This window comes from Tamandua tetradactyla, chromosome 13 (genome assembly GCF_023851605.1).
Source record: "Tamandua tetradactyla isolate mTamTet1 chromosome 13, mTamTet1.pri, whole genome shotgun sequence".
NCBI classification, from domain to species: domain Eukaryota; kingdom Metazoa; phylum Chordata; class Mammalia; order Pilosa; family Myrmecophagidae; genus Tamandua; species Tamandua tetradactyla.
The window spans coordinates 51596921-51623409 of record NC_135339.1 but is presented as its reverse complement, the minus strand read 5'-3'; the positions used below and the strand labels follow the sequence as shown (position 1 = coordinate 51623409).

Below are 26489 nucleotides of genomic sequence, written 5' to 3'. Positions count from 1 at the left end.
TTTCTGGGTACTATTCTGTATGGGGTTTGAGGCCCTGATCTGAGTTTGTCTATTGAGTATACTCCTAGAAAATAAGTAATCCAACAATTAATTGGTATTCAATGAAATTAAGTATTGCTGTTTAACTGTTAACTGGTGTGTTACCTAGGTGTTTAATGCTTGTTTAATTGTTAATTGGTGTATTACTTAGATATAGTGAGTGTCTAATGACTGTTAATTGGTGGTTTGGCCTCTATATTAATGGGTGTGTTACTTAAATATATGATAAATGCTAAATGTTTTTAAATTTGTAAGTTGGTATCTTATTCCATTTGTATTGATCAAGTGTTACTAATTGGTTACTGATTATCAAAATTCTTTAAAAAGGGAACCTTGGCTATATTGAAAAATTGGAAAGATTTTAGTTATGAGTCTATAAGAAAAAGGTTTATTTTTATACCACAATCTGGCCTCAATATGATTTAGAATCAGGAGAGAAATGGCCTGAGAATGGCAATGGCTCTATGGAAGATACTACCATTACAGTTAAAGTTAAAGATATTACAGTTAAGTTGTTCTGCAAGGAGAGCAGAAATGGAATGAGATGATGTATATTCAAATTTTTATTTGTCCCTCTCAGAAGTATTTCTGTGTTTATGGTTTTTGTGTGGCTAACTTTTTATTTGTGTCTGTGGGCCCATTCAATGAATATTCTCATACCTCCAGATGGTAATAGCAAATTAACAACAACAAAAAATTCTTAAAGAGCTCTATTCGAATTGCTGAAAGAAAAATAGGCACTTTTATATTTTAAAATTTTGTGTAAAAATTAGTACCCCTGGTGTACCACAGGGGGAAAAAGAAAAAACCTTCTGGGCAGCAGGATTCAAAGCCTTAGTTTTTACAATTACTACAAACAAACCTGGACTTTAGAAAGATACTGACCCTGGAATTTCCCTAAGGCAGCAGAGAGCTACCAGAGGGCTTCCTGGAAGAAAAGGCACTTTTTCCAATTGTCTGGGTCACAGCTTTAAGTGAAATAGATCTAATAATTGGAAATAATTAAAAGAAAGACATAAGAACTCTCATCCCTCTACCCTCATTTAATAGTTTTAGGACCAAGTTCAACAGGCCGGGCTTCATTTTTTTCTGTCTCACCTACCTTGCCTCCAGGGCCTAACTGCTTGAGGCAGCTATGAGGGAATGGCTGGATATAGAAAGATGGGGGAGGTGTGGTTTAGAATTCTTTCAATGGGGCCTCAAGATTAGATATACTGAGTTTAGGGAAAAAATGCTATGGGATAGGTCATTTGTTAAAATTATTTTTTCCAATAATAACTTTGTATTGGTAACCATAGTAATCAAATCATTAAAATATAGCCTTCGGATAGGAGTAATTGAATGACTCTAATTGCTGAATTTCAGTAAATAAAATGAAAGAGGCTTGAGAGCTATGGAAAAGTTTCCTGGATTTAGGCTTGGGACAAATTAAACAATTGCAGTATATTTTCCAAAGCTTGATAATCAATTATTCTGAAAACAAAGAGCTTTTTAAACCACCAGTAGAAGGAATAAAAAAGCAAATACAGTTGCAAAAAATTGTAGTGACCAAGTCTAGTCTGATTCTTGTTTTTATGATGAATTTCTGAATCAAACAAATGCAATTTTGTTCTGCTTAGGTATGTTCTCCCTAAATTTATATAAGCTTACTGATAAAATAAGCTGGTATTACAAGTACATTCTCAAAATTCCTCTTAAAATAGCTTAACCAGGTAGATTGCATTAAACGAAGCAATGTACCTGGTAATGATGACACATATAAAATATAATAAAAATAAAGATATGCTGATGCTTCACATATATCCTATTTAAGAAATCAGTTAAGTTTAGTAAGAAGCATAACGGAGATTTTTGTGACCTTGATTACCTGGATTTCAAGAAATCTGGCTTTTTAGAGATCTGGGTTCGTTTCCCGGTGCCTGCCCATGTAAAAAAAAAAAAAAAAGAAATCTGGCTTTTTAATTACTTTGCCATTTGTTACTTCGGTGTGTGGAAGAATTTGAATTTGTAGTGGCTTTGTTAATGTCGCCTGTTTGTATTTGTTAAAGAATGCTGTCATGAATGAGGGAGACATAATTCTTCACTTCAAAGAGTTTATATTCTAGCCAGAATATATGTATACCAGGGCATAGTATAAGACACTAGTAATAAAGGAATAAAAATGCTGGAAGAATTTTTAAAAGCAGATAGATAAAGAATGACCTAAGAGGACCTCATAGAAGAGATGACATTTCTAAGACCTTTAAATTAAAAAGTAGCATTGGAATAGAGTGCTGAACTAGTTTTTCTTTGGGGGAGAGGGGAGGATTGCAAACAATGTTGATTGATTTTGAAAATTTTCAAAGTTTTACAATAGCATTTCATTTGATGTTCATTTCAACTGGCTTTTAATCTCATTGAAGCTAATGCTATATTTACAACCTAGCTAGTTACAACAACCCTGTCATTTACTTCCATTTAAAAAAGGATACTCCTCATGCTGCAGTTAGGATGTCAGAGAGAAGCCAATAGACTGTTTTGGCCTGAACCTCAAGGACCTCACAGTGTGTCTGTATCTTGGTGGTCTAGGGTTTGTGCTTTAGCTCTGCATATTGAGAACCTCAACTGATTATTTTGTTTTGTATGCTGTACAGTGCATGTGAATATCTTTTCCATGTGAATATCCCATTATTACAGCCACTGATACTTTTATTAATTACACTTCTTTTCTCCCTTTTGGTCAGAATGGAATTGTTGATCCCCTCATTCCAGGACCAGACTCATCCCTGGGAGTCATCTTCCATGCTGCCAGGGAGACCTTCACCCCTGGTTGTCATGTCCCACATATTGGGGAGGGCAATGATTTCACTTACAGGGTTGGGCTTAGATAGAGCAAGGCCACATTTGAGCAACGAAAGAGGTTCAGAAGTAACACTTAGGCATAACTAGTGCCTAAGTAGGCTAAGCTTCTCCCCTACCTACATAAGCTTCACAAGAGCAGATCTCAAGATCAAGGGCCTGGCCTATTGATTTGGATGTCCCCAATGTTTGACACAGTATCAGGGGATTCCTTTATGGTAAAGTTTAATAATTCCAATTTTTTTTCTCCTGTCCCTCAAGGGACTTTGCCAATACCTTTTGATTATCTGCTTACAATATTCTAGGATATAACCAGGCATCACATTAAACTATACAGGATTAAAGGCCCTCATTCTTATTCTGGGCTCTCTGTGTTTCAGTTTGAACTAGTTTTTTAAAAGCCATATCTTAATTTTGTGAACTAACATATTCCTGATATTATTTACTACTTGGGAATTATGTTGAAAAAAATTGAGTTTTTTTTCTGGATATAAATCCCTAGTTAATTCAAATTTGGGCCCATCTGACCTTTAAAGGAAGTTCTAGATTGAACTGAGAAATTTTTGGCTTATTATAAAGTAGTCATTTTGTGTTGTGAGTATAAAGTATATAATTGCCTGGCTGTATTATAAAAAAAGCATAAATGTTTTCTTCCTCCATCATGTTGTAGTATCTCTGTCTTTTCTCCCCTTCATGAATATTGTTATTGGAAGATAGTATGTATGTTCAAAGAGCTTTGTGAATTTGTTCTCAAATTTATTTCTAATTATATACCTGATACATTTATCAGTCTGGATGAATAAAAACTATAGGTAGAATGGATAGTATTTTTATTATTTCTCATACTAAGATGACCATATTTTCTGATTAAAGTGAATTTTGTTTGTATTGAATTCTGTTGAAATTTTTTGGACAAAATTTTGTTTGTCAGTCCTGACTATAAGCCCTGAAAGGAAATGGGAAGTCTAGAAGGTTTGAATTCTGTCTGTAGTAATCAGTGCTGGCCAGAAATTTCATAAGCCTATTTATATTTTTTTCAAAAAGGTCTTTTGTCAGACTGTGTATTCATACAACACTAAAGTTTAATTATTTCTATTAAAATGTGAATTGTTAGTCTGCTATTAATGAAAAGATATGAAGAGCTTTTCTTAACTGAGTACTCTGTATAGAAGACAAATATTTTATATCAGAATAATATCCTTGTTAATGTTTATGTTGATCTTTATTTCAGAAGACAAGTCTTTTCACTTTTAAAGGAAAACTGTTAAAAGAATTTGTTCTTTCAGCTTATAAAAGGGAGGTGCTAAAATAGGTTAACATATTACATAGGAGGTGTTTGGAAAGTTTTATAGTGGTTAAAGGAGATTTTATATCCTTTTGTTAGCGAATTTGTACGGGTGAAATATTATTCATATATTTAGAGATTATATAAAACTCCTAACAACTTGACAGTGTTCTCATTGTCTTTGTTATAGCCCAATTCTGATCTGTATAATGTTAGACAACGGGATGATGTTGTTAGTCATGGTTTTAGTTATTCTTAGGAAAAGGCTACAGATCATGGAAATAACCAAATTTACTTGTCAGTCATATTACTTTGCTCTAATTCTTCTCTAAAAGTTTATGTGGTCAACTATAAGTCAGAGCTTCATCTGCAATAAAAAGGGACTTTAAAAGAGAAGCAAGACAAATATATAAATTATGTTTTTTCCTGTTCATTAACATGATCCTGGCAAATGGGTAAAGGTGAAACAGGACGAATCCTCTGCCATGGTTTGTGGTTGACCTAATATAAAACAACTGTCAAATGCTTTAATTTCTGAAAGTAGCTTCATTTAAAAATGCTTATGAGAAAATTAGGGCTTAAATTGTAAGTTCTTATAGCAGTCACATTTACTCTTGAGCTGTAACTGTTATTTCTAAAATCTGAGATGCTTTGCTCTTTGAGTAACCTGGTAATTTCCTGGCACTTTAGGTAAATATGTGACACAGAGACTCAGGGTTAGCATTCCCCAGCTCTTAAGCATTACTCCACACAGCTATTTTAAAAAGCTGAAAGAGAAATCAGACTTCAATTAATTGTGAATGAAGCTGATCTGGTTAAGACTAAGGTAAATCTGAATAGAGGATAAAAGATGATATTGTCTGTATTTTAAGACTTCAGTGTGAAACTAAAAGAAGAGATGTCTATTTTGTCCAAAATTTAAATTTTCTGTAGCAAACTATCTAATTTCACCTGTTTAATCTGTTTGAACAACCTAACTTGGCTTTATTTGACATGGAACTAGAATAAGGAATACATCTTGATATTCTGTACAAGTTGAAGTTATACCCTGATACATTTCAAAGTATTTGGGGCAAAAAAGAAAAAGGATTTGCAAAGTCCCTTGAGAGACTGGAGAAAAGAGTAACTATTAAACTTCCTCACCTGGGGAACCCCTGCTATTCTCTTAAGTAATAGGGGCTCCCAATTTAATAAGCCAAACCCTCAAACTTAAGGCTTGCCCTTATGAAATTTACTTTTGTTATGGCAAAGCTAAGCCTACTTATAATTAATGCCCAAGAGTCACCCCCAGAGAACCTCTTTTGTTGCTCAGGTATGGTCTCTTTCTCTTAAGCCAAACTCTGCAAATAAACCCACTAGCTTTCCCCCTACATGGGACATGATTCCAGGGTGTAAGTCTCCCTGGCAATATGGGACATGACTCTCAGTGACGTGCTTGACCCTGACAATGTGGAACATGACTCCCAGGGATGAGCTTGGCCCTGGCATAATAGGATTGGTTGACCAAAAGAGTGTAAAGTAAAGAAATTTAGTGGCTAAGAGATTTCAAATTGAGTCAAAAGGTCATTCTAGAGTTTTTATGTAAATTTCAGCCAGATATTGCAAACTGCCATAGTATGACAAACCTCCCCAAAACAGTGTTCCTGAAAACCCTAAAGAATACCCTGAGTTCCATGTTTTACTTATTTTGTTTTTCAGAGACTTAATGCCTCCAGATAGCTCCTATGCTTGATAAGCCCTGAAACCCAGAAGTACCAGTCTCTCCAAGAAAATCAACCAGTTTCATTTCTCTACTCTATAATCTCAACAACCCTTTTCAGCAGTAACAAATTAGAATGGTCATTCTCAGATATCCCTGAAGATTGAGAAAAATTATCAAATGAGAGAGAGGAGTTATAATGGAGAAGTTAGGATATAAGGGATGATCGTGATTACTGAATCATTTATATAGATATTCCTGTTTTACTTTCTGGTATGTTAGACAGAGGGAAATACCTGAAATCTCTGAAATGTAATCCAGCTGCCTTGATATCTGATAATGATTGTATGGCCTTTATCTTGCATCTTTGTGATTATAATAACCTTGTGTCTGACTCTCACTTGGAGCCATTTTATTTAGTTTTTTGGCTTTGGAGTCTTGTGAAGTTTATTAATGAAGGGCCTTGGGTCAGCCCAGAACTAACCCACCCCAATTCAAAAGTTATCTTGATAACCAAAGCTGGATCTAATCAAAATGGGCCTGCCTGATATGCACAGTAGCTTAAGACTTTAATCTATAGTGACCTATATCTCATTATAATACTAAAATCATTCCCGTGATCATATTAAGGCTGCCATTTTCTTACATAATTACTATGACTAAGCATGTAATCAATCTGTGCATGCTCAATGAGATAACCTCTAATTACATCATCTGAAGCCATTGTGCTCATTATCCTAAAACCTGCTCATCCTTTGATACTACAAAGTGATCAGAATTACTGCAGTTCTAGGAAACATATTTTTGGGCTGATAAGCCATTTGCTCTCCTGCTTCACATCTAGCATAAACTCTTTCTCTCTTTGAAACCCTGGTGCCTCAGGAATTGGTCACTGAGTATATTGGGCAGAGAACTAACTGCCTTTGTCTGGTAACAATAACTAAAATGCTCACTATTTTTTTAGTTGCTTAACTATAGAGTTTTGCACAGTAGTAGATGTTATTTTTTTAATTACTTAATATATAGTATATTTAAATTTCATCCTTTACAGAAATGTTTGGCAGTGACTGAGTCTATGTGACAGGCAGATAGGGATGAAGTATTGAATAACATTTGGCAGTCTAATATTGTCATCATTCAATGCAGTTGGAGGAGCTAAATATAAGTCAGGAATAAATATGGCCTTCTCAAAGAAAGTATTAATATATTTTCTAAAATAAACCTAGAAAAAAGGAAATACATAAAAGTAGAATCATTTTAAGCTTTTTGCTCACTTTTATTGAAACCTTTGCTAGACAAATGGCTCCCAGTCATCCTTCTGTAAGAGTCTTAGTTCATTCATGCATGCGTGTAAGCATTCATTCAATAAACACTTATTGAAAGTCTACTTGGTGCCAGGAACAATGCTTACTAAAAGGATGAATTCAACACACAGTTGCTCTCTGTAAGAAACTCATAATTATAGCACAATGTAATGAATGCAATGATAGGGAAAACCAGAGGAGACAAGTAGGGCAGGGGTGGGCAAACAAGGTAGGCTCCCTGGAGGAGATGACAGTTGGTGGCTGGACTGTATGTATGTGTATGACTGCATGATCTCATGACCTGAAATACAATTAAACAAATACAGCTGGTGAATATCGGGAAATTCAAGCCATTTGACATTTCTGTAGCATCGAGTGTGAGGTGAAACAGTCAAGCCTTGAGTCCAAGCAGGCAGGCATATATCAGCTCAGATAATCTTGTTTGCTCTGCTAACACCTAACATTACTGAATGCTCACTACCTGTCTGGTGCACTCCTAAGCATTTTGTCTCATTTAATCCTTCCACCTGTCATAAAATAAGTACTATTTTATCATCCTCATTTTGCAGATGAGAGAAGAGAGGCCAAGCTTAGTTAAGCAACTTGCCCACGTTCTCCAAGTAAGTGAGCCTGGTTTACCGGGCAGGCTTCCTCCAGTTCCAGCATCATGCCTCACCAGCAACTGGAGCTGAATGAGAGAGATGCTGTTTTCAGCAGAGGAGTAAAATGATTGAATTGCATACCAATACTCTGGGTATAAATGAATTTTATAATAACCCTGAAGACTTAAAAAGAAATTAAATAATTTTTTTTTTTAAAGAAAGAGTTAAAACAGAGCATCCCATGCCCAGGGGCTACCTTCTCCAAATAGGATGCGCCCTGAATCGAGGGCCAAGTCAGGAATTATCACTTACTGGGCTAATAAGAATTCCCCTATCTGAGATTAATCAACCAGGGAAAAACCTCACCAAGAAATAAACTGCCCTTGAAATGGTTTTCAAATGTGTTACTTACTAATAAGGCTACTGTGATCTCAGCTGGATGCTGAGGGTGTCTCCCTATATTTAAAACACAACCTTCCAGTCTAAAGATGATCTCTAATCCTGAGTAAGAGATGGGTCTACCTTGAAAAGGTGCTGGGCTCTAAAAGGATGGTTTTGGTGCTCAATAAGGAATGTTGGTAACAGAAAGGAGGGGAGTAAAGAATTTATGTCTGCTTCTTCACAATAGTCTAGGGCAGAGGAGAACTTGATCAACTCATTCATTCACTCATTGAGTAAATATTCATTGATATTAACCCCATGCAAGCACTGTCACGTTAAGTGTTGAGGATATGGTGGTGAGCAAAATCAGATATGACCCCCACCTTCTAGGAGTTTACAGTCTATTGAGGGAAAAAAGACACCAATCAAAGCATCACTCACAAATAAATGTGCAGTAACTGTGGTGAATGATTTGAAGGAAAAGTACATGGTATTGAGAGGCAATCCCCTTTTCAGGGAGGCAGGAAAAACTTCCCTGAGATGGTGAGGACTGAGCTAAGATCTGAAAAAGAAATAGAAGTGATAACAGACAGAAAAAATTCCTATGCCAAGGCCCTGGGGCAGGAAGGAGCCTTATGATCAAGGAATGAAAGTGCCTGGTGTGTCTGATTTGAGACCAGGCTGGGGAGTTCAGTAAGACTGGTTTCTGCTTAAGCCTGAGAGGAAAGGTTGGGGGATTGGGTTATTTTTAAAATCCTAAGAACAAAGACGGGTCAATAAAGTGCTTAAAGTGTATATGCTGGGCATGTGGCATGATTAAATTCGTGTTATTTTAAAAAGATTGCTGCTGAGAGGAAACTAGATAGGAAGGAGGCAAGAATTCACTCATTTCTTCTTTTTCTTAAAGGACATTTATTATATGGCTACCAATTCTGTCTAATAGAAATGAAACATGGGACACTTTTATCATTTTTAATTTTCTAGTAATCACATTTTTTAAAAGTAAAAAAGAAGTGAAATTAATTTTAAGACTGTTTTATTACCGAATACATCCAAAATATTTCAACATGTGATAATATGAAAAACTATTAATGAGATATTTTACATTATTTTTTCATACTGTCTTTGAAATCTATTTATTTCACATCTTGAAACTAAATGTTCATCAGCAATTCTTGACATTTAAATTTCATAAGACTTACAGTTGAAAAATAGATTTATATGTTGGTCCAAACATTCTTAAAAGTTTTCCAATAATTGAGTCACTTATCAATTTTACTTAAAATTAAAATTAAGTAAAATTAAAAGTCCAGCTGCTCAATTGCTATAGTCACATTTCAAGCACTCAATAGCTGTGTACTATTGGACAGTGCAGGTCAAGCAAAAGAGTATCAAAAGTTGCTGAGTGATTTAGCGTTCCTCAAAGGAAAGACTCAGGCTGTTGTGGATGAGTGTGCCTATCACCTCTCAAGCGTTATGTCCTCCGAAAGGATGCTAATGAATGTAGAGGACTTCACCAGCAGATTGACCTGCACTTTTCAATAGAACTTCCTGTGAAGATGGAAACATTCCTGCTGCTCTATTCAGTAACAGTAGCACACTCATTTACAACAGCCTCAGTCTTTCCTTTTAAAAACGCTAACCCACTCAGCAACCTTTGATACTCTGCTTTCCCAGAAAGACTTTCCTGCTGGGAAGAAAATTAAGTAACCTGCTGAGATAAATAGTCAGTCTGCTTGGCTGTGACATTTCTCTCTGCTAATGAATAAAGATGAGTTTTGGATGGTTGCAGGATTCCTCTGAGTAAACCTTCAACATCAAAGAATTATCACCTTGTGAGACCTTGCGGAAACTACAGCAACTGACAAATTGCTGACTGGCAGCACTATCTGTGGAGAGCAAATAATGATTTTCAGGTCTAAGGATGACAATTACAAAATTAAAGGCCAATGAGCCTCCTGTCAGGTCCTCTTCCTCAGGGGTCCCCACTCAGAGAGAAGTTCCTGCCTGTAGAGAAGGACCTGGTGTGTAATTGGGATGCTTGGACCTGCAGACCCAGGGACCAGGCCTCCAGCTGTCAGTCTGCTAGGTGCCAGCCCCCTCTGCTCCCCTTTTGGTGCCAAAAGGGAGCAGGGCGAACTGTTTTTTTTCTAAGAATGATTGCAAATTTCTATGGAAAATAATTTCTGTCCCTCATCTCAACTCTGGGCAATGAATAATGTTCACACCCTGATTTCTTCCTCCCACCCCAATCCCATCTGATTCTTTAAAACAACAAATTTGCAGAAACAAAATCTATATACTTTTCTACCTAGAAATATAAGCTCCTCAGAAGTAGGGACCAAGGATTACCTACCTTTGCATCCCAGCATTTGGCAAAGTTTCTGGCACACAATGGCTGTTTTGAGAAAGTTTGATACTTATCACATTTGTTTAGTGGGAAAAATCTTTTTTTTACAAAGGTTCTTTAACATTCCCTACAAGGTTTCTCATCCATTTCATTCAATAGCCTAAGAGTTTGTTGCCTTCAGTGTAATAACGGCTAACATCAACTGAGCATTTACTAAATGCCAAGCATTTCACATAGGTTCTCTCACTTAATCTTCGTAACTACCTAGGAGACAGCTATTACATTTGCATCATTTTACAGATGAGAAAATCGAGACTCAGCAAGCTGAAACAACTTATTCTGGGTCACAAAATTAATAAGAGGTAGTCATGAATTAAACTCAGCCCTAATCTAGAACTGAACGGTACAACATTGTCTTCCTCGGAGTTTTGTTGCTGTAGCCTTTTATCTATTGTTTTAGATCCCTGGTGAATTCATGCCTTGTCTGAGAATGGCAGGCCCCTACCAAACTCTTCTCTCTCTTAAGTCTCAGCCACAGAAAGTACTCTGGGCTGGATACCCATGAATCAGATTTGACCAAAAGACATCAGGAACGAGGCCAGCAGTCTGAAGCTAGTGCCCGCCTTCTCTTGCGTTCATAATGTCGGCCCCCTGGGTGCCCCTGGTTACATTCCCATTACTCCACCCCTGCCTTTTGACAAAATAAAGGCTTAGCTCAAGGAAAAGACGAGGAAGGCTGTGCTACCTTGTCGAATTTGTTCTCCCCTGCACAAACGTGGGTCCCATTTTATACACGGAGAAACTGGTGTGTGAATTAGGCTCAGGGACACAGAACGAGTTAGTCCTAGTTCAGTATCCTTGAGTTTATTCTGTCAAGAACAGTAATTTGTTTCATCTTCAAGGCACAAAATCTGCCGCTTACAAAGAAGAACCCAGTTGGAAAAGTCGGAAGCCTCGGCGATACTGGGAGAATGCCCCAGAACTAGGTGGTGCGCTCCGGAGAGCGTCTTCCCGTCCTCGGCCCCGCCCCCCGGAGGTCGCAGCCAATCGGGAGCCGCGGCCCCGGAGCGCGTGCTGCCCCTCTTCCTGCTGCCGCCTCCCGGCCGGCAGTGACGTTCCCACCCGGTAACCGCGGGATTCAAACTCCCGGAAGCGGCATCCGCGCCGGAGGGTGTGGCAGGGCGGACACGAGCGCTGAGCTTCGCCTGGGTGTGGATGGACACCCAGGAGGTGACCACGAAGGTGGGCTAGTGGCAGCCAGGGCCCGCAGCCCAGGGGCTGGGCCGAACCGTGAGGGAGGCCGGGTCGGTGGTCAGATCTCGTCAGCTGGGACTCAATCTCTGCCTGTCCTGATATATGTCACCGTCACCCTTCCTGGGCTCTCACTTCGTGCCCGGCACCCGGCTGGCACCCCACGACCGTCGTCTTTTCGAGTCTTGCTTTCTACTCTGCGGTGGGTATTGTCATCCCCTTACAGATAGGCGCAAAGAGGTCGAGTGACTTGGCCAAGGTCTTTTACCTTTCGGTTGAACAACTTTTTACCTGTTAGCAAACGCTTTCATGTTTATGGTAAAAACATCTTCAGTTTAACAGGTGCTGAAAGGCGAGGGTACTTTATCATGCTTTTTGCAGTATTTTCCCTTATCTGTCTCCAAAGTGAGGTCTTTAATAAGATTTGTCTCCCCCGGTAGGCTGTATGGCCTGTAATAGATGATTTCTGTAGTTCAATGGTTGGAAATGTTTGTTTGGTCATCTCTAGTCCAGCATGATTTAGGTTAGTTAAGCCAATCAGCAAATATTTTCCGAGCACCTGCTGTTAAGCTCTGGGTACAACAAAATTCAAGATTTAGCCCCTCAGACAATTACTGAGCATAGAAAAAAGGGTTTGTGTGTGGATAAACTTAAGTACCAGATTGGTCATTTGGACTATGTCAGTTATTAGAGTTCACAGAGGGAAAGCTTCCTGAAAAGGGTGCAACCGGGCTAGGTAAGGTTTGAACAGTGTGATCTTGTGGTGAGTGGTCAGACCAGAATAGAATATACTGGGGAAGAAGCTTAATAAGTTTAGATGGTAGGAGATGCTGGCAGAGTCTAGGCCAGAGGCTAGAAATAGTCAGTTTTTATCTAAAGGTCAGGAAGCAAATGCCCAGGAGTTCCTTCCGGTTCTTCTGGTCTGTAATTCACCATTTTGTCTGTGTCTTTATGACTTGTTTCAAAAATAGTTTTCTGTTATCAACCCAGTATGCCAAATCAATGCTGTGATATTAACAGAGGCATAGAGGAAAGAACTTCCTGTGGCAGCAAGTTTGTTATACACCATAAACTTGAATTTGACTTAATTGATTCACTAGCTATCTTAGTCTTTCATCCTAGAATAGCAAAAAATCAGGACTAACTTTTTGATAGATGGTTTCTTGAACTCAGTCTAAACAACTAATATTTTCAGGCTTTCTGATTTTATACAAGATGACCTTAAAAGCCCCATCACCCTATCTAAGTAGGTCTCATGTTTTTACTGGTATCATTTATGGCTGCATTCTTATGTTCTATAGCATTTATTACAATTTGAGAATCTGTTTCTATTGCTGACTTTCCTTACTAGTTTGAAAGTTCCATGACTGCAGGGAACATGTCTTTAAAAAATTTTTATTTTTTAGTTTTTTACTCCTAGTTTATATCCAACACCTCCTAGGGTGCCTAGTAATAGTAAGCTGTTCAGTATTTCTTTCGTTTTGGCATGGGCAGGCTCCAGGAAGCCAACCCGAGTCGCTGGCATGGCAGGCAAGAAATCTGCCAGTGAGCCACCGTTGCACCGCCTCTGTCCAGTATTTCTTGAATGCATGAGTAGTTTCAAACTCCTGTAGATTCCTTATTTATACCACCATTATTTTATGTTAGGATTCATAGTGTAGAAAAATGCTTATAATTTCGCTAATTAGAGATATGCATGGTATGTTTCAGTAAATATTGCCTGCTAGAAGTTAGATAATATACTCGCTGCTTCCTAAACTATCTTTTGATACTGTTAGCAGATTAAGCATCTCTCACTTAATTTTTCCTCTTATTCTTAATTCATTTTATTCCTGAATTCCTTAAATATTGGCCCCTCTTTCTACCAATGTCTCATCTTGGATTCTCACTTTTGCCTATTGTGCTCTCTCAAATTGCTATTAAGATAGATCTGAATGTAGTTATAGCTTTTAAAAAAGGATATATCATTATGTTTAGTAATGACAGGCCAATGCCTGTAAACTCAGAATTATATTATTTACCACCAACTTTTTATTCCTGGGTAAAATGTGTCCTATAACTTATAATTCAGGCTTCATTTAATGGTCTTAATCCCTGGTTACCCCCCCCCCCCCCTTTAACACAGCTGTTCTGTTTAACACATACAGAGCATTGCTCAAAACATAATTGTACATGTTGACATCTTTTAAAAGTGAACACTCCGGTGAATCTACTACCAAGATTAAAAAGAAATCCTAGAGGCTTTTTTGGCTCTACTCCCATACCCCCTCATTTGGGGTACCCCACTGCTATTTAGAGCAGAAAGGTTGTTAGACCTATTTGAACTTTTAAACCCAGACTTATAAAATATAATTGTATTTTTATTTTTACAGATAATTTCAGAGATGTCTTCCAGAAGTCCCAAAGATTTAATTAAAAGTAAATGGGGATCAAAGTCTAGTAACTCCAAATCCGAAACTGCATTAGAGAAATTTAAGGGAGAAATTACAGCCTTAAAAACATCAGTGGATGAAATCACAAGTGGAAAAGGAAAGCTGACTGATAAAGACAGACACAGACTCATAGAGGTAAATGGTCTTATAACACTTTACATGTTAGTAGATTTTTTAAGAAACCAGTATATTATGATTTTCTGATGCTACCATCTTTTTCTTGCCATTATTCCTTTCCCACCCAGATCATTAGTTTTGGACAGTTAACCTTGGTTTTTTAATCTTAAATTCTTATTTTGACTTCTCTTATTCTTAGATGTACTCTAGATATTACTAACTTTTCTCACTTTTTAAATGGAACTGATTATGTGTTCCGAGTCATCGGGTACTAAATTTATTTCAGAAGTAAAGACATATTGATTAATAGTTCTACACCTTCAATAGGGCCTATTTTTCATTTATTTACAATTAATTTATAACCTAATTCATCATTCAACCTATAGCTTTTGTTAATTTAGCTTAATTACATGAATATTCTTGATAATTTTTTGTTATGCTATATTTAAGGTGGTAAAATATTGATTTACCATTTTCAGTGTTTTTAACTGACTGCATAAGATAGCAACATTCTATTTCCATGCTATTTTGGTGTTCCATATTATTCATTAATGTATACTTTATAAGGATACTATGTTATTGTTACATATCCTCTTGTTTTGGTATAGGAGATGAGAAAACATTTTCTCCATAAATATATAATATGGTTCTTTGTTCACTAAATGTAAAAATTCAAATCCATTCAGAGTGAATATTAAAGAAACCATTTATCATGCATATTAGATGTTTTCCGAGTAATCTTTATTTTCAGGCTTTTTGAGGTAAAATTAATTACATATGTAGGCATTTTGCGTTCTGTTAAACTATGTTTCAGATTCCTTAATTTACAATTTGTTGTGGCATAGTCAGTTAAGAAATTAGGAAGCTATTAGAACTAGAGGGATTTAAGAATTTAATCACAATTTTTTTTTTTTTTTGCATGGGCAGGCACTGGGAATCGAACCCAGGTCTTCAGCATGGCAGGCAAGAACTCTGCCACTGAGCCACCGTGGCCTGCCCACAATTTGGTTTTAATTTATTCTGCAAAAATACTTTTGTTGTTCATATTTAGAAAATATATGATTTGCATTTAAGTGTATCATTTGATTTATTTAAATTCTGTTTTGTAGGCACATTATAAAGCTGAATAATTTTTTTAATGACTCAAATTGAAGTAAATACTTTTGAAATGAACCATCACCAACTCTTAGACATAAACGTTATTTTGTGATTTGGTGAGAGAATCCTATAGTGTCTCTGAGAAATATCTTTCCAGTTCATTCCACTTTTGACCAGTGCTGGTTGTCGGGATACTATTCTATTGAGCCTAAAACTATATTGACTTTTTTACTAATTTGTATCGTACTACACTAACTTATCTTAAGCTTAGTCAACTAAAATCTCTGCATTATATTCACATAAACAATCATCCATATCAAAATTTCCCCATTTTGTATTTGAACAACTACTTCTTTTAGCTTTATGTGGTTTTTACTGTTAGCCTAAGTCTTTCTGATAAAGGTTCCTGTCATCTGTGAATTGGCTCTTTCTCCTTTATGCCAGCAACAGATTAATAAGCATGGCTTCTTTATCTTGCAAATCTTTGAAAATGTTGAGCACTCCTTTGAAGATCATCTTTTAGATTTGATACCAAGGAATCAGATCAACAGGAAGCAGATTAATAAATGCATCTTTATCCAGTTGTAACATTCTGTAATTTTTAAATTCTGCTGGTTAAATTGATTAATGAGCATGCATCTCTTATGTGATTCACTTTAGCCTTTAAGTTTATTAGATACATTAGATTCAGTATCATAGAGCCATGGTTGTCAGATACTCACGTGAGAGCCAACTTTTCTTTGGCTTTCCCTTACCAACCTATGGTGCTTTCTCTGCAACTATGTCTCAGTCATTTTATATATATATCTTAACTACAGCACTCAACTATATTGCATTAATTTACTGGTTTATATCTTTGTGAGCTCTCTGAGCATAGGAACTTAGCTTCATTTTTTTTTTTTTGGCCCTGAGATCTAGTATAATGCTGACTTGATTTATGTAATAAATACTTCAAAAGTGCTCATTAAAGCATATCGTTTAGCTTGATGTTTGACCTGGCTTTGTTCTAACATATTCTTAGTTTATATATAGAGAATTCGAATCCTTGAAGCTGAGAGCGAGAAGAATGTTTATCACCTCACAGAGAAGGACAAAGAAATACAACGACTTAGAGAACAGCTGAAGGCCAGATATAGTACTACTGCATTGCTTGAACAGCTAGAAGAGAAAACAAAGGAAGGTGAAAGGAGAGAACAACTGTTGAAATCCTTATCTGAAGAGACAGATATATTGAAAAAACAGTTGTCTGCTACAACTGCACGACTTGCTGAACTTGAAAACAAAGCCAGTACACTTCGTTTATCACAGGTACTACTAAGTTACCTTCTCTTTAAACCCAGATTTTTTTTTCTTTCCGATGCAGTTTGTAATTCAGAATGACTTTGTGAAAACACTTACAGGTCACTTTCCTTTTTTTATGTCCTGATCACCTCCCCATAGGAAAAAATAGTTAATATGACTTCTTCTACTCCCCCAACCCTTGCTTTGCCCAGAGGAGTATTCTGAATACAGAGTTCACTGTGTGTCTATAATAGCCAAGAAGAATTTTTTTGAGCTCTTATTTCTGTAGGTTATATCATGAAAACAATAGGCTTTATTTATTGTTATTTTTCATATTTGAGATACATGGAATACCAATTATGCTCTCCCTAACTACATGTCCTTTTTCTCTCCTCTTTTGCTTGAAAGTCGCTAGTGTAGTAGAAAGGGCCAGAATTTGGAGTTAGGCACATCTGGGTTCAGCTCTTCCTTCTGCCACTTGCTAGCTGTGTGACAATGAACATATTCCGTAACTACTCTACCCTTAAAGACAAGGCTAGAGTTCACCAAGGCCCCATCCTAAACATCAGTTTCCACATCAGTAAAACTAGGGTAAAAACAATGATGGGTTAAATGTGATAATATGCATAAATTGCCAAGCATAGTGCCTGGCTTTTGTAAGTGCTCAAAAAATTATTTCCTATTGATCACACCTTTGATTCTTTTGGAAATTTGGACATTTTAATAATACTAACACTATGACTAATAATACCACTTAAAGAAGAAATCTGTTGCTTCCAGCTATAATATCTCAATGCTGTCAAGGGTTTTTGTACTTTATTTCCTTTTTAAGGTAGACGTAGTGATCAGATCTATACATTTATATGTACTCTCATATATAGGCAATTGATTATTTCTACAGATGAGTGCAAAGAAGTTAAGTTTTCTTAGAGAATTTCCACAGAGCTGAAACTCATGAAACATTACAGTCACACCCAAAGTAGGTGACTAAAATTTTTTCTTGAATTTCAAGAATTACTTTCTCTACTTTTGAATATGAAATACAAATCTTACTAGTAATTATAAATTTTAAATATTTATTCTTAGAAATAATTTTATGAGATATGTACTATTGATTTCTGTACTAGTCAACATGTTTAACGGCTACAACAAACAACCTCCGAATCTCAGTCTTAGACAACAAATGTTTATTTTTTTTCCCCATGTTATAGTCTAGTATAGGTTGGATGTGAGGAGGCTTTGGTCCTGAGTCACTCAGAGATCCAGATTGGTTCCTTCTAATGGTTCCACTACCCATTAGGGTGGAATTCTCTGTCAGATCCTCTGTGCCTGGCTGTGAGATAGGAGAGAGCATTTGGAAAATTGCTTAGGAGGATTTGGGGGCCAGGTTTGGTATTGGCATATTTCACTTCTTCCCACATTCTGTGGACAGGATTCAGTGACATGGTCCCATTAATCATAGAGAAGGTTAGTGTCTTAATTTGTTAATGCTGCTGGAAATGCAGTATACCAGAAATGGGTTAGCTTTTATAAAGGGAATTTATTAAATTATAAGTTTGAAGTTCTAAGGCCGTAAAAATGTCCAAACTAAGGCATCCAGATAAACATACCTCGATTCAAGAAAGGACCAGTGATGTTCAGGGATTCTCTGTCGGCTGGGAAGGCACATGGTGATGACTGCTAGCTTTCTTTCCCGGCTTCTCATTTCAGTTTCCTCAGGGGTGTTTTCTTTCTGCCTCTCCAAACTTATCTATCAGCTCTGAAGCTTTTTCCAAATGGTTCCTTCTTAAAGAAATCCAGTAAGACAGATTAAAACCTACCTTGAGTGGGTGGAGATATATCTCCATGGAAACTACCTAATCAGTGGGTCACATTTCCATGGAAACAACTTAATAAAAAATATCCCTACAATGTTAAATCAGGATTAAAGAACATGGCTTTTCTGGGGTACCAGACAATTACAAACCAGCACAGCTGGAAGATAGACTTTACTGTGTGCCCAGAAAAAAAAAGGAAAGGAATTTAGAAAACAGTCTCTGCCATAGATTCCACACTCCCTACCCACCCCCAACTCCTGCCCCAGAGAACTAAATTGAGAGGAATAAAGGGCTACATTTTAGGATGAGTAACTAGAGCATCTTTGGAGAAAAAAATATATGTATTTTGAGCTTCCTTATTAATGTTCACACCAGTTTCTTTTTTCTTTTCAAATATTTTTATTGACAAATCTTCACATACATACATACAGTCCATACATGGTGTGCAATCAGTGGCTCACAATATCATCACATAGTTGTGTATTCATCACCATAATCATTTTTTACAGCATTTGCATCACTCCAGAAAAAGAAATAAAAACTCAAATATACCATACCCCTGATCCCTCCCTCTCATTGACTACTAGTAGTTACATCTACCCAATTTATTTTACCCTTTGTCCCCCCTATTATTTATTCATTTTTTATCTGTATATTTTTATTCATCAGTCCATACCCTAGATAAAAGGAACATAAGACACAAGGTTTTCACAATCACAGTCACATTGTACAAGTTGTATATTTATTCGTTGGTCTTCAGGAATCAAGGCTACTGGTGCACAGATCAGTAGTTTCAGGTACTTCCCTCCACCCACTCCAATACACCATAAACTAAAAAAGAATATCTATATAACAAAACAAAACAAATTAAAAAATAAGGATATCCATATAATGTAGAAGAATAACTCCAGGATAACGTCTCGACTCTGTTTGAAATTTCTCAGTCACTGAAACTTTGTCTTATTTCTTTCTTCTCCCTTTTGGTCAAGAAGGCTTTCTCAATCCCGTGATGCTGGTCTCAGCTTATCCCTGGATTTCTGTCCGACGTTGGTAGGGAGATTTATACCCCTAGGAGTCATGTCCCACATAAGAAGGAGGGCAGTGGGTTCACCTGCCAAGTTGGCTTAGAGAGAGAGGCCACATATGAGCAACAAAAGAGGCCCTCTGGGGGTAACTCTTGGGCTTAATTTTAGTAGGCTTAACCTGTCCTTTGCAGGAATAAGTTTCATAGGGGCAAACCCCAGAATCAAGGGCTCAGCCTGTTGGTTTGGTAGTGAAAATATCAGAAATTCTTCAAATGGGGAAGCTGAATATTTCTTCCTTTCTCCCCATTTCACCAAGGAGACTTCACAAATACTTCTTTATCCAGTATCCAGATTACTCTGGGATATAACAGGGCATCACATTAACCTGGACAAACTAACAAAATGTCATGTCCTATTCAAAATTCCCTGTACTTATGGTGTTCAGTTAAACTGATCATACAGGTCACATTAGGAAATGCACTACCCAAAATATAAATTTTGCACCAAATACACATCTCTCCCTTTGGTCTCATACAGAAGCTGAAGCTTTAAAATATGGATGATATCCTTTAACCTGTATTCTTATATACCTTAGTCCTATCCAGAACAGTTTCATTCCTATCTCTTATTCAAAGTCTAATCATTTTTTCAACTTTTTAAACAGTTGAAAAACTGTTAGTACCCTATGTGGGGTACTGCAAATTTTCATAGCTTCAGAGTTCTAACTCTGTGTCTCAGGTGTCAAATAAATACCCAAAGTTTCTGGAAACAACCAGATTATAAACAAATAGCTCAGTATCAGAATTTAGAAATAACAGTTACACCTCCTGAATACGTGTGACTGCTGTAACAGCTTACTCTAGGACCTTTTCAATAGGCCCCAACCTGATAACCCATGTTCTCGATTTCAGTTCATTGAATATTTATATTCTAGTTAGTCCATGTGATTGAGGCATGATAATATTTGTCTTTTTGTTCCTGACATTTCATTCAACATTCAGTCGTTAAGGTTCATAAACCTTGTTGCATTCCTCACAACTTCATTCCTTCTTGCGGTCACTCAGTAGTCCATTGTGTGTATATGCCATAGTTCCCCCTTCCATTCCTCAGTCGTTATACCTTTCGGCCACCTCCATCCATCGTGGATCCGGTACACTGCTGCCATAAACACCAGTGTGCAAATGTCCATTTGTGGCTTCATACTCAGTTCTTCCAGGTATATTCTGAGCAATGGAGTTTCAGGATCATATGGCAACCCCATCCCTAGCCTCCTGTGGAACCACCACGCTGCCCTCCAAGGGGCTCTACCTCTCAGTTTCTCCACCGACAGTGAATAGGCACATCTCATTTTCTGCATTTTCTCTAGTACTTTTTCTCTCTGTTCATTTTTAATAGCACATGTTTCATTCTGTTCATTTTTAAAGTTTTATTCACACATCTTACAATCCAACCTAAGTGTATAAACATGCCTTCACCACCATAATATATATGAAGACATTTCCTTTTCTTCCACAAAGAATCCATACACCTCTCCCATGCCTCCCACCTGTTGACGTTTAGTTTTGGCATAATACCTTTGTTACATTCAGTGGAAGCATATTACAATGTTACTGTTGACTATAGACCAATACAATCAATGCAAGCGTGCATTGATTGTATTCCCCATCCCCCATAGTATTCCCCATCCCCCATACCATCCCGTATACCACCTTGCCATGTTGACATTCATTTGTTCTCCCTCATACAAAAACATTTTTTTTATTTGTACATTTAATCACTGTCATTGTCCACTCTAGCCATTCCTAAATTATGCCATCTGTCTTTATCCTCTACCTTTCCTTCTGGTTTCGTAGGTTCCCCCAGCCCTTCTTCTCAATCATACTCACATTCAGCTTCATTCCTTGTATTTATATTATTGGGCTACAATCAGGTAGTGTGCTATCCATTTCTGAATTTTTACAGTCAGTCCTGTTGCACAGTCTGTATTCCTTCCGCTCCAATTGCCCAATCTCTATCCTATTTCTATCCCCTGATAACCTGATTATCAAAGTTCACTCATCAATACTAGTTCATGTTAGTGAGACCATACAGTATTTGTCCTTTTGTTTCTGACTAATTTCACTCAGCCTAATGTCCTCATGGTTCATCCATGTTGTTACATGCTTCATAACTTTTTTCTGTCTTACAGCTCTGTAATAATCTATCGTATGTATTTATACCACAGCATGTTTAGCCACTCTTCTGTTGATGGACATTTGGGCAGTTTTCATCTCTTGACAATTATAAATAATGCTGATATAAACATCAGTGTACAAATGTCCTTTTGTGTCCTTGCTTTCAGTTCCTCTGAATATATACCTTGTAATGGGATTGCTGGAAAAGATCACGATTCTGCACTTAGCTTCCTAAAGAACCGCAAAACTGCCTTCTAAAGTGGTTGTACCATTTTACATTCCTACCAAAAGTGGATAAGTGTGTCTCTTTCTCTACCTCCTCTCTAGCACTTGTTTCTTTTTTTTTTTTTTTTTTTGATAATGGCCGTTTTAGTGGGTGTGAGATGATATTTCCTTGTGGTTTTGATTTGCATTTCCCTAATAACCAGTAAAGTTGAGTATCTTTTCATGTGCCTTTTAACCATTTGTATTTCCTTTTTTGGAAAGTGTCTGTTCAAGTCGTTTGCCTATTTTTTAATTGAGTTGTTTGTCTTTTTTTTTTTTCCTAGGGTAGGCACCTGTTTGTCTGTTTGTTGTTGAGTTAAAGAATCTCTTTATTCTGCATACTAAAACCTTATCTGATATCTGGTTTCCAAGTATTGTCTCCCATTGCATAGGCTGCCTTTTTACTTTCCTGACAAAGTTCTGTGATGCACAGTGTTTAGTATTGAGGATATTCTCATTTACCTATTTCTTTTTTCAATGCTTTGGGTGTAAGGTCTAGGAAACCACCTCCTATTAAAAGATTTATAAGATATTTCCCTACATTTTCTTCCAAAAGTTTTATGGTCTTAGCTCTAATATTTAGATCTTTGATCCATTTTGAGTTAATTTTTGTGTAGGTTATGAGATAAGGATCCTCTTTCATTCTTTTGAACATGGATATCCAGTTCTCCAAATACCATTTATTGAAGAGGATGCTCTGTCCCAAGTGGATTGGCTTGACTGCCTTACCAAAGATCAGTTGTCCATAGCTGAGAGGGTCTATTTCTGAACACTCACTTTGATTCTGTTGGTCATTATATATATTTTATGCCAGTACCAGGCTGTTTTGACCACTGTAGCTTCATAATATGCTTTAAAGTCAGGTAGTGTGAGACCTCCTGCTTCATTTTTCTTTTTCAATGTATTTTTAGCTATTTGAGGCACACTTCCCTTCCAAATAAATATTGAATATTGGTTTTCCTGTTTCTGCAAAGTAAGTTGTTGGGATTTTAATTGATATTGTATTGAATCTATAATTCAATTTTGGTAGAATTGACATCTTAACTATATTTATTCTTCTAATCCATGAACACAGTATATGCCCTTCCATTTATTTAGGTCTTCCATGATTTCTTTTAGTCATTTCTTGTAATTTTCTGTGTATAGGTCTTTTGTATCTTTAGTTAAGCTTATTCCCTTTTGGTTCCTTTTGTAAATGGAATTTTTTTCCTGATATTCTCAGATTGCTCAGATTAGCTCTAGTAGCTTTGCTTTAGATTTTTCAGGATTTTCAACATATGGTATAATGTTATCTGAAAATAATGAGAGTTTTACTTCTTTCTTTCCATTTGAATTCCTTTTATTTCTTTTCCTTGTCTAATTGCTCTGGCTAGAGCTTCCAGCACAATATTGAATAACAATGGTGACAGTGGGCATCCTTGTCTCCGTCCTGATCTTAGAGGGAAGCTTTTCAGTCTTTTCCCACTGAGGATGACATAGGCTATGAATTTTCCCTTTATCATGCTAAGGAAGTTCCCTTGTGTTCCTATTCTTTAAAGTGTTTTCATCAAGAAAGCATGTTGAATTTTGTCAAATCCCTTTTCTGCATCAATTGGGATGATCATGTGGCTTTTCCGCTTTGACTTGTTGATGTTTTATTACATTAATTGATTTTTTATGTTGAACTAGACTTGCATACCTGAAATAAATCCCACTTGGTCATGGTTTATAATTCTTTTAATGTGCTGCTGGATTCGATTTGCAAATATTTTGTTGAAAATTCTTGCATCTATATTCATTAAAAAGATTGGTCTGGCTGCAGCTGCTGCAGTTGTCGTAATCCCTGCAGCCATTGCTGCTCCCACAACTACATCAGCACAGGAAGAACCAGAGGCAGAGCCAGAAGCTAAAAAGGAGACTGAAAGTGAAGCTGAAGATAACCTTGATGACTTAGAAAAGCATCTGCGTGAAAAGGCCCTGAGATCAATGCGGAAGGCTCAAGTGTCCCCACAGTCTTAGATGGAAATGTTTGTTATGATGTAAATTTTATTTGATTTGTACACAATTCAATTTCAAAATTGCTAAAATGTGTTTGAGCTTTAGACTATAACATTTGTTGTAATAATTGCTAGGTTGAAGTTCACCATGTAAAAAGGGGCATAGATTTACATTGCAAAAGGTGTCCACAGTGTATTAGTGAAATTCTCTCATTGACAGCTCACATAAATTCATTTAGAGTGAAATATTCTAAGCCAAAAAAAAAAATCCTCTTTTTAAAAAGGGGGTTTAGATATGGTTGGCATTCTTATGGTTCCTTTAATACCTCTGGCTATTCCCAGCGTTGGTTTTTTTTTTTTCCCTCTCATTTGAGTCTTAGCACCCATTTAAGTTATGATACTTCCGATCCAGTATGGTTTGTAAGCTTGCCCAGAAATAAGACCACTGTTTGAACTGCCACAAAAGTATAAATGACTATTTTAATGCCACAATCTTTCCTGTTGCCTGTGGAGTCTCTGCTGAAATGAATCAAGATTTGAACTCTAGGGGTAAGACAGAAAATGAAAGCGTGTTGTTTGCCAGGACACTGTGGGTTTATATTGATGTGTAACAAGTTGATTTGGAACACTGAAATTTCATTCTATTCTGTTTTTGGTGTTTTGGTTTTTTTTCCTCCTTTTCTTTTGTAAAGGCAATTATCTAGTCCCAGGAAGGATCCTTCAGTTATATAAAATTTTGTTTTATGAAACGTCATGGCTCCATTCAAAATTTTGTCTTGTACTTCCATTTGATACACACGACTTTCAGAGCTCTTGTATTTGGAAGGCTGGAAGGGCCTAGACTTTGAAATAGTGTTTGTTTTCATTGTTTTTGTTTTTTTGTTGGGTTTTTTTTTTGGTTTTTTTTTTTTTAACTAAAGCTATATAAAGCTTGTGGATTAAACAATAAATTTCTAAATTAAAAAAAAAGATTGGTCTGCAATTTTTTTTTTGGTAGTATTTTGTCTGGCTTTGGTATTAGGGTGATGTTGGCTTCATAGAATGAGTTAGGTAGCTTTCCCTCCTCTTCAGTTCTTTGAAGAGTTTGAGCAGGATTGGTACTAATTCTTTCTTAAATGCTTGCTAGAATTCATGTCACACCAGTTTCTTTCCTTATAGCTGTTAAAAGATTGAACTAAAGCTCTATGAGAAAATGAAAAATAAAAGAGGAAAGATGGGTGCACAGGTAGTTCAGTGGTAGAATGCTTACCTTCCATGCGGGAGACTTGAGTTTGTTTCCCGGACCATACACCCTAAAAAAAGAAGAGAAAAGAAAGTGTTTTGAGTCCCATGAAATATATATGCGCTAATAATAATTAATGCATTACTAACACATATTAATTCAATTCTAGAAACAACTTTTTATCTTTTGCATGACAATTTAGTATTATGCAGATTTCATTTAAATAATCCAGTATTTTGTTTGTTTTGTCTCCTTTTGGTGAAAACCACTGAGCTAGTCATATGTACAGAGGGCTATGCTGTGGACTGAGGTCTAGAGGACCTCAAAAGGCAAATTATATTTGATGCCTCAGGGTTTTCCAGTCTGCTTAGGAAGTTTTCCAGGAGGGTTTAATTCTGACTACAGTCCTGTCATACCCACTGCCTGGCATGATGGTTCATCAGCATATATTAGATCTGGATTTTGAATGCCCTGTGAAGTATACTACAATATTATGGAACTAAATATAATGAGAAAATGTTTATTGTTCAATTTATGATGTTAACTAATATTGGTTTATTTATAGACTGTGGCTGCAAGCTGCTTCAACTCATCAATGAGTAATATTCATGAAAAGGAAATACAGCTGAAAGATGTAAGTTCATTTTCCTTTTGATAAATTATGGGTAAAGAGGACTAATCCACTTATTCCTAAATTTAATGGAAATTGGCAGCGTTTGTGCTGTGATTTCAGAAAACCAGTTGATGGGATAGGAGAATTGAGTGATTTTTTTTACCATCCCTTTAGATTACTAAAATCTCTTCCCAAGCATTCAAGAGGACCAGTTCCTCCTAAGCATGGTCCCTTTGGGCTAAAGAGCCCTAAAAATCATCCATTGCTACCGAATACCTCAACATCCCTTTTCCACTTAAATTTAATTTCCTCAACTATTTAATTTTATAATATAATTTAATTTGTAATTTATTCTCTTTTTGTTTATCCATGCAAGGTATACTCTTCAGTTTGAAATCTCTCTTTTGGAACCTAGGATTGCTTTCATAATTTGAAAGAGAAACACATTCTTTATGTACTTCTTTTCTCTGGAATTTGATATGAGTTTTTTTTAAATACATGAAAATCTATACAATTTCAAACCTATGGTTAACATTTTGCCTCATTTGCTTTTTCATTTGGACTCACTCATGTATGTGCGTGCTGTTTTCCTCCACATCCGCACCGCGTATACAGGTCGTATTTTTTCTGAACCATTTGAGATTAAGCTGCATGTATCCAAGGCTCATGTGCCTACATATTTTACTTTTTTTTTTCTTTGCATAGGCAAGCACTGGGAATT

General features: G+C 36.6%; 1 protein-coding gene across 2 annotated transcripts in view; it reads left to right on the top strand.

The window, feature by feature from the left end:
• The first annotated feature begins 11603 nt into the window (after positions 1 to 11603).
• CEP55 (centrosomal protein 55) overlaps positions 11604 to 26489 on the top strand; it is a 28015-nt gene continuing 13129 nt past the window's right edge. The window contains exons 1-4 of one of the 2 annotated variants that reach the window (XM_077125409.1): positions 11604 to 11740; positions 14122 to 14316; positions 16429 to 16704; positions 25721 to 25789. In XM_077125409.1, coding sequence (XP_076981524.1) covers positions 11714 to 11740; positions 14122 to 14316; positions 16429 to 16704; positions 25721 to 25789 — 567 coding nt within the window. In that variant the 5' untranslated portion in view covers positions 11604 to 11713. Of the gene's footprint in view, positions 11952 to 14121; positions 14317 to 16428; positions 16705 to 25720; positions 25790 to 26489 lie in introns of both variants that reach the window. The other variant, XM_077125410.1, reaches the window with a different exon arrangement.